The sequence below is a fragment of the Hippichthys cyanospilos genome, chromosome 11 (genome assembly GCF_059441005.1).
Source record: "Hippichthys cyanospilos isolate Australia breed blue-spotted pipefish chromosome 11, RoL_Hcya_1.0, whole genome shotgun sequence".
NCBI classification, from domain to species: Eukaryota; Metazoa; Chordata; class Actinopteri; order Syngnathiformes; family Syngnathidae; genus Hippichthys; species Hippichthys cyanospilos.
The window spans coordinates 5,585,785-5,601,194 of NC_142379.1; the positions used below are offsets into that span (position 1 = coordinate 5,585,785).

At 40.2% G+C, this 15,410-nt stretch overlaps 1 protein-coding gene and 1 long non-coding RNA gene across 4 annotated transcripts in view; one reads left to right on the forward strand and one right to left on the reverse strand.

Annotated features, from left to right (window-relative positions):
* The window catches only part of LOC148415550 (syntaxin-1A-like), a 53,438-nt gene that overhangs the window by 31,798 nt on the left and 6,230 nt on the right, over positions 1-15,410 (reverse strand). For all 3 annotated transcript variants that reach the window (XM_088428400.1, XM_088428403.1, XM_088428401.1), the window contains exon 2: positions 7,481-7,558. In XM_088428400.1, coding sequence (XP_088284526.1) covers positions 7,481-7,558 — 78 coding nt within the window. The remainder of the gene's footprint in view (positions 1-7,480; positions 7,559-15,410) is intronic.
* On the forward strand, positions 8,774-12,127 carry LOC148415551 (uncharacterized). The gene is made up of 3 exons (XR_015867267.1): positions 8,774-8,891; positions 11,415-11,504; positions 11,651-12,127. It is a non-coding gene; the product is annotated as an uncharacterized LOC148415551 (long non-coding RNA).

Genomic DNA, 15,410 nt, shown 5'->3' on the forward strand with positions numbered 1-15,410 from the left:
GACAGACAGACAGACAGAGAGACAGACAGACAGGCAGGCAGGCAGGCCATGTTTTTTAGAGATGGTTTTTGATATCACAACGAGATAATGGTGGCATTAAGAGGTGGATTAAGCGCCTACTGAAGACCCAGGTACCAAATCCACAACTCAGCCCTGCTTCAAATCCCGTTATCTCTTTAATTAGCCAGTGATTGGATCCCCCACCCCCACCCCCCCAAATAACGACATAATTGGCTTGGGAAGGCCACTAGGGAGAAAGCGGGCCGTTAGCTAGACAGCGTTTAAAACGACGAGCGTTTGACGGGAAGATGGTGCGGGCGAGCCATGAAAGCGCTCCATCCAAGCTGTCTCACTTTACAAGAGCGAGTCACGTGGCGGTGAGTCACGGAGAGCCTCTCATAAGACAAGAGCCAATTTCATTAGTTTGGCTGCAAAACAACATCAGACGCGCTCGGAGGAAGGCAACAAACGCACAGGTTCACTTCCAGGGTGGACTTGCGCTTTTGATAGCCGCCATCGCCTCATTTCCTTCGCTGTGAGTCCAGTCCAAGTCGGGCTAATGAAGTCGTAGCACCAAGCCGGATAAATACCGACTTTTTTTTTCGGCGCGCTTAGTAATGAGTGATTAGAAGGCCCGGGGCGGCATGGAGTATTGCATCTGTTCACTTTACACTTGCATCATCAGTTTGTGGCGCGCTTGGAGCAAGAACAGAGGCCAGCTGATACGTGCAAAATGACAAACGCGGCTAAACCGAAGGGTGTCCAAACCGTGGCCCATGGGCAGCTGATAGCCTGACAAAGTTGCCGTTCCCACTGATCACATTTTAACAAACCATGCTGAGTCCAATGTGCAACAATTTCCTGTCACAGGCCAAAATTTATGGGCAGAGATTTAGACGGGTAAAGTAGTGTGTTGCTAAGCACAGTTTAAATGTAATTTAAAAAAAAGTTGATCAAGAAAAGTGGGTGTTTCTTTAATCAAGTGGAAATGTTAGTGTTTATTTGGTCTTCTGTGTTTTTAATCATTTCTAGTCTAGCCATACACACAATAACACAATTCAGCGATAAACTTGCTTCATGTTCCAGTTAATTAGCTCTTCATTTAAAAAGAACATATTGTTCCCGTCAAGGCATTACGAAGCATTAAATTAGACTTAATGGTACCTGGAAAAAAACATTTTAAAATCTCACATAGTCCCTGAAAGTGCCTGCTCGTTCTCTAGGACATATTGCGAAAATTGCTTTTGATAAGAAATTTGCCCGTCGTCTAATTTAATGCGTGTTATGACTTGATGTAGAGTAGTAGACATTTTTGGTCATCGTTATACTATGTGAGAGAATGTTTTTGCGTTTCCAGAAAATAACCAGGAGGAACTTTTAAAAAGAAACCATTCAAAAGCTTCTTAAAGTCTTATTGTAGTCCAGGATTGTTAAAAAGGTTTCTCGTTATTTTGCGCCAGGTCTTGCCAACTTCAGAAAATGGCGCTGGCACAGTCATAACTATGACATCGACACACAACATGTAGTGCGCTTTCATGTGCGGGCGGAAAGCGCGGCCCGTGTCGGATGCGGCGCCTGCTGTTGAATGATAGCGAGGAGCCTCAAGAATTCATTAGAGCAAACATCTGCGCTCGCTGTCAGCTTGGCTACAAGTCGTCAGGCGCCCTGGACTAACTCCTCCAAAAGGGAGGGGGAAGAAAATAGCGCTTTTGGGCATCCTCTCCACACGGCAAGGTGAACGCTAATAATGATGTCGACAGAGAGGCAAATATCAAGCCTGTCTTGCAGTTGTTATACAAGCGCGCTTTAATGAGGAGCGTAGGACCTTTATTTGAATTTACTGTACAGTATTCCCTCACTAATGCGCTTTTTTCGGTCCTTTTGTTTGTTTTGGTGTACTGTTCTTTAAATCCTCATTTTGTTGTGGCTTATAATACTTAAGTGTTTTTTTTTCCTTTTTTTGTTTTTTTTAAGTGAACGCTTTAGATTGTTTTATGATATATTCGGTCTTTCATTTGTTTATTATACTTTTTTGTTTTTTTTTCATTTATAATAGTCTAATTTTTGTTTAATTTATTTATTTTTTAACCATTTATCAAAATGTTTTTATTTGTCTTTTTCACTTGTTTTGTCATTTGTTATACCGTGTATGTTTTTGTCATTTATGTATATATATATATATATATATATATATATATATATATATATATATATATATATATATATATATATATATATAAACTTGTTTTTTTTGTTTTAATTTAGCCTTCCGTTGGTTAGAGGGATACTTGGCTGAAGAGAACCACTGAACTACAGGAAATCAGCTAATCAAATTAAGCTAATCTTGTATCTGTCTCAATAAGGAAAAAAAATCAAGTCGGACATTGTAAGGCGGAACTTTTCCCAAGCCGACGAGTAAACGACAGCAATGACCGTGACCTGCGCAATATTTTTGTAGCCTGCAGCTCCTATTGGCCCCGCCCTCCAAGAAAACATGGCGGGTTAATACATACCATTCACACACGTGTTTGGGTGTTGCTGTAAAAAAGGTGAAATTTAGTGAAATCATATAGAAGCTCCAAAACTGTGTTTTTTGTCAAAAAGTCATTTCATGATGAACTTAAAATGTTGACGGTCATTGTGTGGTGAAGGACGGAGGGCTGCAGTCATCTTCTTTGGCCCTCCACTTAGAAGCTTAATTAACACACACAGTCAGGGTGAGGAGATGCTTGATGACTCTCTTTCCTCCAGCGTGACCTTCACCTGGTCTACATCACTGCCCGTCCAAATGACCTCGTCCTCACATCTAGCTGCGCCGGGCCTCGTTCTTCTCCATCGCAATTGTGTGTGTGTGGAAAAAAAAACAACAAAAAAAAGAAAAACGTCTCCCCGTCTGGCGACGTGTCTTCTCAATCCAAGAATAGCTTTACATTTAAAGTGAAATTCCAGGCGGATGGAAGAAGAGCAAAGAGGCGGGATGGGACTAAATAATGGCAGCAATCTGGTCTTGATTGCGCCCCGGTTATTCTAACGGTTATTCTAAATGTATTTCGAGCAGTTCAGAGAAAAATGAATTGCGGCGGTTGTGTAACTGTCGTCTTCGTGCACTCAGCGGGCGATATTTGATTGCAACATTATGGAATCTAACAAAAGGCAGATTTTGTTGCGACGCTAACTACCAGTTTCAGTCACGGTTTGTTTTTAGCAGGATGGATTCTTTAAAAAAAAAAAAAAAACATACACTAAGTCTGAAAATGACAGCACATTTGTTCAATTCACAACCAATCACAACTCAGCTTGTTCATCTCAAATGAGCAAACCCAGAAAGCAGGTGATCCGTGATTGGTTGTCACCTAAGGAACTGTGATGCCGTTTTCGGTTGACTACAAATGGTAAAATTATTTTGAAAGGTATTAATTGTGAATGTTATGAAAAAAAACTTGCTAAAATGGATTGATTAGTATCCCTTAAAGTAATGAGAACCTTCAAAAAAAAAAATCAAACTTGAATCTACAGGCACCACTGTATGAACAACAAAGTATTAAAAAAGTCAAGCCTTAAGCCTGTGATGTCATTTTTAGTCAACAAGTCACAAAACACATTTTAAAAAGTATTAAGTGTTAATCTGAAGTAATATGTGATACTAATGATGGATAAAAAATAAGCGCAGCACTGCTGAAAATGACTAAATAAGTTTAGTAGCTCTTTAAATCATCTTTTCTTATTGAAATGAATAGAACTGTAACTAATATGTTACAGCTCACATACGCACAAAAACAAAAACAAAATAGGATATTTTTCACAAGAAAAATAGCACTCAAATGAGGTTACGTTTACCTCTGGGGCTCTGTGAGATTTTTACAAGGTTTCTGCATGTATCAGCAAATCTAATTTTCAATGTTTAATGCAATAAGAGGAACAGCACCTTTTTCTTTTCAAATGAAGAGCAAATTAACTGGAAAATGAAGCAATTATTAGTAAACCTTTGTTAGAGTGACACATTTGGAATGCCTTTTTTGCCTTTGTTGAGTTTGACACATGTGCGTATTGTCATTAGTGATGCAACTTTTCAGCAGACGAGACAGAAATAAAACAGATAAAACTGATTGTAATTGTAATTATTCTAGAGAATTATTGCCACACATTTAGCACAACACCACAAAGTGAAATGCTTCACGGTCTACTTTCTAGACTTCTTGAATATGGTACCACGACAAATGTAATTCCAAAGTATAACACATCAAATATGGCTGGCACAGCACTCTGTTTTGAATCTGTTTTTTTTTTTCCTCCATCCAAAAATGCTTTGCGCTAGTTAGGGGGTACGTGACAGAAAAAAAATGTTCACATGGGGTTACAACATGGAAAAAAGGTTGAAAACCACAAACCTATAAGACAGGTATACATTTTATACTCAGCTCCTCTCTCAGCTCCTCAGTACAGCAGTTATATTAGTCATTCCGAGCAAAGGATAAACAATATACGCCGAGTGGCAGTTATATTTCATGCTTTTAAAATGCACCCTCCCACATACTGAACGCATGAGTTGGGAAATAGCAATTTGGCGTTTCTATGGGTGGGCAGATTGCTTGCCTTGTTGTCGGTTTGTATGCGCACATGCTGTGTTTTGAGTCACACGCTGCAGAGAAACATGTTTGCGAGTCTGTCACGCGCGCCGCCGACATGCAAAATATGTTTTGCGCAACGGCAAGATGCGCAGGTGTACCTAATCGAAGGACCAGGGGGCAAGTTAAAGCACGAAGGTCAGAGGTCATGCGACGCACACGCGGAAATTGTTTGATGGCTTCCGCATGCTTGAGCTGATGCGGACATGAGCAACCTCAAAGCCAAATCTATTTCCATTTGCAGTCATGTATGATTAAAGGCCCATTAAATTGAGTGTGCATTGGGCTTGTTTTGTTTTGTTTTTTTGGATGGAGGCACCTGCAGATGACGCCACAGCTTTGAAAAGGAGGATTTATTGTCTATGCTTTTATGCTTCCCGACGAAGCGTGGACGCTAATCTTTGTAGTTGCCTTTTGCAATGGTGATGTTATAACTTCAAAGTGGGAAATATTTACAGACACGATGGTCATAAAGCAGGGGTCTCCAATCACCCTGGGTCATTTTGGGGACCACGCAGAGACGAATTTATTAATTTATTTATGCGCTATTCATAAAACTGAAACTCGTGGGAAACTTTCACAATGCATAATTAGCTTAAGAAAGTGCCATAGCGTTTTCAGAAATATATACACACATATACACACATATATATATATATATATATATATATATATATATATATATATATATATATATATATATATATATATATATATATATACACACACACACACTCATAGTAAATATGGTAGTTTTTTCATGTTTGAAATAATTTGCTCTTAAATTATATATAGAACTATATAATTATATATATATATATATATATATATATATATATATATATATATATATATATATATATATATATTATATAATTATATAATATAGATCTATATGTAGTAAGAGATGGAGAATTAAATTAGATTTGAATTGCATTGAAAAAAGGATTCATAAAGTATTACATTAGATTTGCTGATATTTGCAAAAAACGTGTTAATATTTGATGTACCCACCAGTGCCTCCTACGTTATTTAACCGATTTTCACCATTCCAGCTTCCGTTTCAAAATTTCCAGAAATGTCCTTTTTGTCTGGTTCTTTTTTGTCAGGCCAAATTTTTCCATACATTATCTAATCAAGCCTAATTTCCTCCATTATTACAGCATTTATTATTGCTTTCAGTCAACATTAGTCAAAACATTCAGCTCATTCACACACACCAAACATTTCCAATTTTTTGAACCCCCTAGAAAATGTCAATTTTCTCATATCATTCACTCCTCCTGGGAATTCACCATATTCAGATTATTCATGCCGTTTCATTTATTATTCAGATTCACAAAATTTCCCACAGTCCGAAATAATCAAACGTTTACACATTGATCACCACGTTCCACATATATGGAATGTTTCAACCCATTCGGACATAATCAGCTCATTCCACGTCATTCCACATCATTCCACATCAATCTACATTCTTTAATGTATTCTCATTCGGCCTTTCAGTCTTCACATGAAACGACTCCAGCAAATTGCTGTTTCTAGTTGTATAAAATAAATCCAAAGCCATTTCCAGCATAACCCACTTCATAATGGAAGGGAATCCGAAACGGGACCTGGAAAAAGATGACATAGCGTACTAATAACAGCGAAAAAGCTTCTTAAGTCAGTCTTGTTTGACTTGAGTTTGCACCGCGGTTCACAGTGGGAATCGCATGTCTCCGGCCATTAAAAAGAGATTACGGGCACAACTTACGCTAGGTCACACGGCAAAATGGCGCACAATGGAATGGAATGGTCTGGCATGCCGCTGATGATTCGCGGCAGGTCTTCGTGTCTCCCCGGGAAGGAAGACGTGAGCATACCCCGCTTCGGCGAACCTCCCCAACCCATTACCGCGATCAATTCATGTCCGGCACACACGCGTACGACGCGTACAAGAAAAAACACTCGCGGATGACAACGTCATTTACATGCACTTATGCCGGTTCGCCATGCGGGTGAAGGAAGCGCTTAAGTCGGCGATGCTGTCCTTGTCCGAATCGATGAGCGTTTGGAAAATCAAATCAAATATGCCGGCGGCAACCGAGCCAAGAACAATACATCACACCAAGTGTCACCATGAAAACAAAATGGTGCATGATTGATGACAAACGTCAGTCCAAGTCAAATATTCATTTGAGTCAAAACTATCAGCTAATTTAATACAGTGGACCCCCATGTTACAGCGTCCCTGGCTAACGTTTTTTTTCATGTTGCGATGTGGAACACTGAGTTTTTTTCGTCCCCTCTTAACGGTATTTTCCCGGATTTGCAACAAAAACAACTGTCATGACCCTAGTGGGTTGTTTTATATGTATCGTTTTGCCTCCTGGCGTTCGTAGGTAATATACTTATTTACTATTGTCGTCAAACTGCTTCCACGCAACGCGTCACTACAATGCTGGTCTGCTATTGGCAATCTACTGGTAAAAAAGAGAGACAGAAGAAGATGCTGTCCAAGTGTTGAGTTTGAGTTTGAGCTGCTATTTTTTTTCGACACCAGGGGGCACTCTCTAGTGCTTTGCGCTGGGTACATTGCTGAAAAAAGTTGAGAAAACCCAAAGACTTCTCTCTCTGGGTTTTTTTTTGGATGCTTTTCCTTTGATATCACACATCAAAAACATCAAAAAGCTCAAGTTGTCCAAAAGTAAAAGACACATTTGAGTGATTGCCAAGAAAATACAAATTCAACCATTCACTGTTGGAGATGTATGAAATGTGACTTACTGTATTATTGAACTTAATGAAAGGACAAATCTGTATAAAGGTCAAAGGTCATGTGATAGTGAGGAAGTGTAAAAAGACAAATTGACCTGCTCAAAGAATTCGTCCATGAATCCTTTGTCCATCCCCACGGCCACTTCATCCTCCTCTTCCGTCGTCTCCTTCCCCTGTCAACAACACAAACGTTTTTAAATTCGGATTTCAGGTTCGGATTTCAGATTCCAACCGCAGAAAGTTACACATCTTCAGCCCATTTGTGGCTCCAAAGAAGCTGACATTTATTTCATACTCATTCACTTCTCGCCATTTTCAAGCATTTTGACATTATCGACTCTAAAACGGGGCATCGATGCCATCTACTGGTGAGGGTGCGTCAATAAAGTTGTTTCCGTAATTGACGAGTATACTCGTAGATGGCGCTGAATGAGTTAAGTTTTTCATTTATATTATGAGTCAATTCATCCAAATTCTCAAATTTACATAGCATAAAACAATGTGGAAAAATATTGTAATTATTTGAAACTGTCATATCTGTTTAAAAACAAAAACCTGAGTAAAATCTCAAAGTGTCCCGTGCTTTAAAAAGTCAAGTCTGTACACCATTATCGCCGATAAATATTTAAGAACCGCTCACTCATGCCATTTACAAGTTTATTTCAAAGCAATCCATTAAGCGCTTCATTTGAACGCGAGCATGAATGGGAATTCATCTTCACCGCTCTTTAACGCTCCCACAAAGCAAATAACAAAAGTCGAATACATTTGAAAGCCCACAGAGAAGAGTGACAATGTCTTAACACCAGCGCAGACTGGACAGCTGGTCCAAAGTCATGTTAATTATTCATAAATATCCAAGCAGCCGGTATCAAACCCTATGAATCATTGTAGTATATTTTTGAAATGATCCCACTGGGTGGTTGAGCTATTTGGGGGATGTTGAGGGTGGTCTCCAACTGTCCAAATTATGACAGGTGTTCTCTAATGCGCAGCTAGGCCGCTGTAAAAAAGGAATAAAAGAAGACGCTTTGATTGAAGTCTGCTTGACCGCTCCCACAGCGGCGCAACCCACCCACTCGCCTTGCAGGATTTTGCCAGGGACAAAAAATGTAAATGTTTATCCTGAATTTTAACCAAATGAGTCCCTGGTTTTAAAATTGGCAGTTTACATCTGACTGGATGCAAGAAAGTGACTCAAGTTTTCAAGCTGTGAAGCTGCTTTAGATGCGAGGAGAAGAAGAAGAGGGAGAGAACATTTATGGAAACTGAGTAGACGCTCCCACGAGGAGGGGAGCAGCACTTGTGTTCTTCCTCCACTCTGACAGGAAAAAAAAAAAAAAAATGCGGCTTTGGTCTGCCTCTGCTCTGAGTTGTGAGGAGGAGGAGGGACGAGTTAGCAGGGTGGCCCCGAAAAGCCCGGACAAACAAACGACCCCCTCGGATCCGGCTCTCCTGCTGATCCTCAAAGAGGACATCCGCGCTGCACTCTTGACTCCGCCTCGGGTATGCGGCTTCAGTGACCACACGCTCGGAGCTAAATATGTGCAAGGGTACTGACATATACTGTGTCCGCAGGCGGCTAATGAAGTCTGCATCGCAATAGGTTTTGTCACGGTTTGACAGATGTGGGTCCAATATGGGTCTAGCATGTCGTTTAACACGTAGATGATGTCATTAGACTAGATGTTACCATTAGGTGTGTTTGAGTATGGAGGGATAGTTTGTCTATCTATCTATCTATCTATCTATCTATCTATCTTGCTAGCAAGCTCACAAGCTAATTCTATATAATTGCTAGCTAGCCAGCAAGCAAGTTAATTCTAGTTGACTATTTCTATCCATCTATCTTGCTGGCAAGCTAGCAATTCTAGTTGACTATCTATTTTGCTAGCGAGCTAGCAAGCTCACTACCTAAATCTATATAGTCGCTAGCTAGCTAGCAACCAAGCTAATTCTAGTTGACTATTTCTATCCATCTATCTTGCTAGCAAGCTAGCTAAATGTTTCTAGTTCACTATCTATCTATCTACCTTGCAATCGAATTAGCAAGCTCACTACCTAAATCTATATAGTTGCTAGCTAGCTAGCAAGCAAGCTAATTCTAGTTGACTATTTCTATCCATCTATCTTGCTAGCAAGCTAGCTAAGTTTTTCTAGTTGACTATCTATCTACCTTGCTAGCGAACTAGCAAACTCACTACCCTAAATCTATATAGTTGCTAGCTAGCAAGCATGCAAGCTAATTCTAGTTGACTATTTCTATCCATCTATCGTGCTTGCAAGCTAGCTAGCTAATTCTAGTTGACTATCTATCTACCTTTCTATCTATCTATCTATCTATCTATCTATCTATCTATCTATCTATTGTGCCACAAAATGTGAAAATTGCTCCATAAATTAAAGTCAATTATTATTCTCTCTCTCTCTCTCTCTCTCTCTCTCTCTCTCTCTATGAAAATAAACTTTAACGAATAACAAAATTAACAAAATGGCCTCTATCTAAAACTATATTTGACATCCTTAATGAGATGTGACTCCTTCTCCCATCCAAAGTTTTCCTTTTGTGTTTCCACATTGCAGCTTCCTTGCATCTGTACTGAAGCCCAACCAAGACGCCTCCTGCATTAGACATGACTCAAATCTGTGTCAGCCGCACTGACAGCGCAAGCAGATTTATTACCCTAACACAGCAAAAGCAACATTCATTATGTATGTTTGCTCAATCGCTCACACGCGTATTGAAATTCTGATAATGAATCGTTTCCTGCGGAAGGCAAATAAAAGATACAATATAAGGATTCCGTTATTAGCAGAGCGGTGTGACAACATGATGAAACACCATCGGAAATTCATGTGTTGTCCAAAACGAATAAATACTCCTACTATTGCCAAAGCAGGAAAAAAGATACAAATAAAATACACTGTCAGAGGTACTAATTGAACGGTATGCTCAAGAACCTTCCAGGGGTGTGTAGGTTTTTTTCTATGCGGGTATTTTTTCAGATATTATTTCTACAGTAAATAATCACAGGATTCATAAGAGCTCACACGCACCGCCTCATTCAAGCCCTCAGGACATTGGGCGCCTACACAGCAAGATCTCAACCGGTCCATAATCCCGTTGGCTCATCTGCCGGTGACATCACATAAACTACAGAAGCGACACTACCGCCTCACATTCTAACAGTGCACTTTGACTTCACTTGGTTTACTGAGGCAAAAAAAAAAAAAAAAGCAGACATTATTCATTCCTATCAATCATCTTTTCCCATTAAAATGAATGAAAATGGCTTCCCGAACTAAATCTGGATTTTGTTCAGATATCCTAGATGACTAAAATTTAAAATTGATTTTAACTGGAGAAAAAGATGCGATTGATTATCCCTTGTCCCTTCTGCAGTATTTTGTCTTTAAAGAGAATGCTTTGAAAGTAAGATACAAGGGAGCTGAAATTTCACCTAGATGATATAGATGGTGACAACTTGGCACGACCACTAAGTTATCACACTACCAAGATTGCGCCATCCCTTGGGGAAAATATGATGAAAATGGTGGATGAAAATAACCCAAGAATGGTCAAAATACAGCACAAGCATTCATAAACGTTCATGTGTAAAATAGACAAAATTAAGTGATTTAAAATGACCTGAATATAAAACAGTAGTAGACTTCTTTTTGCACTCAGCTAGTAAGTTAGCTGTGTTGCCCCGTGTGCCAATTTTTTGCCATGTCTTGGGTGAATTAGTTTGAATGATTATTTACTTTATTATAATTTGTAATTATCAAGCTTTGAAGCCTTGTTTATATACTGCTTGTTTTTAAAAAAAAGGGCAATAAATAGATATGTTTGACCAAACACGATGAATAATCGTGATATATAATTGTGATTTTAATATTGTCCAAATAATGTTAAAAAGGATCCGATTTATATTGATACGATTTTCATACATAACGATCACGATTATGTTGACCCCAGTGAGTGGAGTGGTGGTAAAATATTTTCTCTTTTCCTCTCAAATAATTGAGAGGTCTAACCCGAGCGGAATCCGTTGCGAGTGGAGACCTGCCTGCAGCGAGGAGGCTTCAGCAACAACAAGCAAGATGAGGAAGAATCATGTGGGTGGCACAAGAGATGAAGCACAGCAGCACCAAGCCCGTGCGCGCGCGTGTGTGTGTGTGTTTGTGTATGTGTGTGTCCTCTCCCTGACAATCCCCCTCAATGTCCTCCTGTCTTAATCGTCTTTGCGCTCTCCATCCTCCAGATTTGATCTCCTCTGGAGGAGCATTAGAGCAGCAGGCCCACACAGCATGGACGCATGCGCCGCCGCCTTTTGCCTTTAGCTTGATATCTTTTGCCACTCGTCAGCACCAGCCGAGCGTTCCCTCACTCCTCGGAAAATCAACGTCAACAGAAATAAGATCTCCATCCGTTCATTTCGTAAAGCAGCTACCCTTTGCCTCCTCTCCGCCAAAAGACATCTTCCGTTCTGATAGTTGGCCGGATCGGCCGCTTTGGATAGCTGGCTATCGGCGTGTGAAGAAAAACTGCTTTGGAACGCCTCGTTGTTCGCAGTGAGCGCGTGCGTGTCACGGAGAGGAGAGGAAATAGTTGGGATGGGGATGAAGAGTTCCCAGGGGATCAAAGTCCGACATGACGGTGAGCGGAACAACTTGCAGAAAAACCATGTGAAAACCTGGTGGAGTATGGCCCAAAAATAAAGCCCTTGTTTCAGTCAGAATGGATTATTATCATTTGAATCGATCGAATCAAAGTAATAGAAAGAGAAACATTTTTCGAAAGAAGGTTTGATGGATTAAAAAATATTTTTTGAACTGATGATGGACCAACGAATCCTCATGAAGCACTTTTGATTTTGTTTGACTACTCCAGATGGCGTTCTTGGCTCGAAGAAGCAGGGGAAATTTAACACATGGTCATTTATGGTTTTTTTCACGTTACGATGTGGAAAACTAACTTTTTTTGTCCCCTCTTTGCGGCATTTTTTCTCGCTTTCCGACAGTCATGACCTGTGGGGTTGGCTGTGTTTATGTTATTTGCCTCCCTCTTCAGGCGTTTTTAGGTAATTGTCTTATTTTCTGGTTGCGTCAATCTACCTGCTCTGCAATGCGCCACTAAGATGCTGGTCTGCTATTGGTTGGCGTCACTTCCTATTGGCCCGTACCCATTTGGTCTAAATGAAGTCAAATTTACACTTGGATTTTCTTGGAATATTTTAACAATTGTACATTTTCATGTTGAAATTCAAATCTAATCCTTAGAGTCCTGTAGGACAGTGATCTCCAACTTTTTTATCACCATGGACCGGTCAACGCTTGAGAATTTTACTGCCGATCGGGGGGGGCGGGGGACTCAAAATGTACCAAAAAGTATGAAAATTACATTAATTCAATCATAAAATTGAATTGCAAATGCTATTAATTTCAAGGGAAATACCTGGCACAAACGGAAATGCGAACGAGCTAAACTCATACAGGGGAGCACTACATAACATGATGACGATAACAACTAATATTAGCTAGCATGTTATCCACAGTCACAAGTTGTTGGATCAACAAACTAATTTTGCTCACACATCTACAGTCTTACAAAGAAAGTACAATTTACAGTCGTGGGCCAGATTTTAGAGACAAAACAACGTGTGCGTCACCGACTGACTGCTCTCAAAACCACGCCATCCTTCTTACTACAAAATGTAATACCAACCGCGGCCAGAGGGGGCGCCAAAAAACAAAGATCAAGCCAAACGGAGCACAAATCAATGAACTGTTGAACTAAATCAGTTCCAAAACATTATTTCGGGTGCTGCCCACGCGGCCCGGTACCGGTTGATCCACAAAACGGTGGTTGGGGACCTCCGCTGTAGAAAACTGACCTTGTACGAGGTACATTTTCCAGTGGTGTACAATTGTACCATAGAATTCGGAGGCTCCGAATTGCTCTCATTGAAAAAAAAAAACGCACATTTTATTGCTACTGCCTGTAAATTTCATCGTCCTTGCCTTTGTCAAATCTGGTCCTGACCTACACAACCTCATCAGCAAAGTAAAGGAAGTCTAAAGAGGCGCATGAATACTATCTACAGACAATATCATGTTAGATTGCAAGTTGAAGCGCGACTGGCAGCCTCAAAGAAAATCAATTCCGGGCACCCGCTCAAAACGTCGGCAGCAGCTGCCAATTCTCGCAGAGATAACTCTTTCCGCCGCGGGGGGGCTAGCCTGTCATCGGAGCGCGTGGTTATTCTCATTCCGGCTCGTTAAGGCGCAATTAGGCGACGGCTATGGATATTAAAACAATCAGGTGGCGTTCGCAGGCACGTTAGGCTGTCGCGGAGGAAGCCGCCGCTGACAAATTGTTACGGGTCTCGACTGGACTGAATTTTCCCGTCATCATTTTACCAGAGAATTGCCTGTGCAACAATATCAACATGCACTTTCACCTTATGGTGCCAAAAATACCACACTTTATATCCGTCTATTAGAGTTGGCCAATGAATCGACCATTGATGAATTGTCAACGGACAACTGTTTTAATAATCGGGAAATCGGCAACATAAAATGATTGAAATCCTCAAGTTTCTTAACAGTAAATGTTCTCATTTGTGTAGTCCTTTGTGAAATTTCATTTCATCCAAATTTGCTTTGGGAAAAGAATCAGTTTCAAAAAGATTGATGAGTAAAACATGCAACCCTCTCGTGTCATCTTGCCTAATTGTTTTTTAATTACTAAACAATACAAAATACACAACAATAATTGGCGAATCTTTAAATGAGAAAAACATGGTTTTGTAAGGCAATTTATTGCAAATATATTTTATCTGATTAACCGATGGAATAATCCAGAGGAATCAATAAAAACTACATTTGAAAGTGACAGTTAATTAATTAACAAATTAGGATAAAACATCAGCAAAAACATCTTACTGGAGTTCAATCGAGAATTTTATTCAATAAAGTTTGACTGATTTACTGTACTGTACGAATGTGTTTAAATGGTGGATTTTGGGGGTAGATTTTTGTTGTTGTTCCAAATTAAGAGCAAATTAATTGGAACATAAAGCAACTTATCACTGAATTATGTAATAATGACTTTTTGGGTTAGGGTTAGGGTTAACCCTAACCCTAAATACGTCTAGATAGTTGAGAGCGACACGGGATTAGATGTTAAAGACGACGACTGGGGAAAAAAATAAGAAAAAAAATGAAATCCCATCCATAGTTTAAAAAAAAATGAAAAAAAACTGTCCAATCCCACTGAAAACGACTCCCATCTGAAATACTTAAAAAAAACATTCTGAAAAGATTTTGTTCTAGGATTTCAAGCAGCCAAGAAGGAAGCGGTGACAGTAGCTCATTATAGAACGCCGTTGGTTGATTATACATTCTAAAATCTTCCATCCAACGCAGCTTATCCATCCGAGACAAGTGCGAGAGAGCCATTATCGCAAAGAAACAGATGCTACAAAGTGATTTCAAGGAAGCGCTTCGACCGGCGATCCTTTTGCACGCCGCGGCTAAGTACGGCGCCCGGTACCGGCGCGCAGCGGAGCGTACGGTCACCCCTCAGCGAGCCTTGGGTAAATATGGGCTATCAATGCAAATGTCATTTGCAAATGCGGACCTTTGGGTGGGATGCGGCGTCGGGCTGCTTTCGCGTCATTTCACGGCTCGTTGATGCAATTATGCAAGCTATCGCAGGCCATGAATTATGTATCCAGGCGGATGCGTATAAAGCTCGCGGTTCGACGGGATAATATAGGTCAGTATTACAATCGGTGCCGCTTTCTCCTACTGGTTAAATGGTTCATTGGTGGGTTGGGGATTTCATGGTTTTGGTCAATGGGGGTTTCGGGTCATGAAAACAAGTGACGCCACTGGGGTTGAACCACTTCATATTAAAAGGTCAGTTTTCAGAAGGGCTCTGCACAAACGGACGGTGAATCGAAAAGAGACGGATTTTCAGATTTGAAACGAGAATGCATCACACACTCTGAAAAAGGG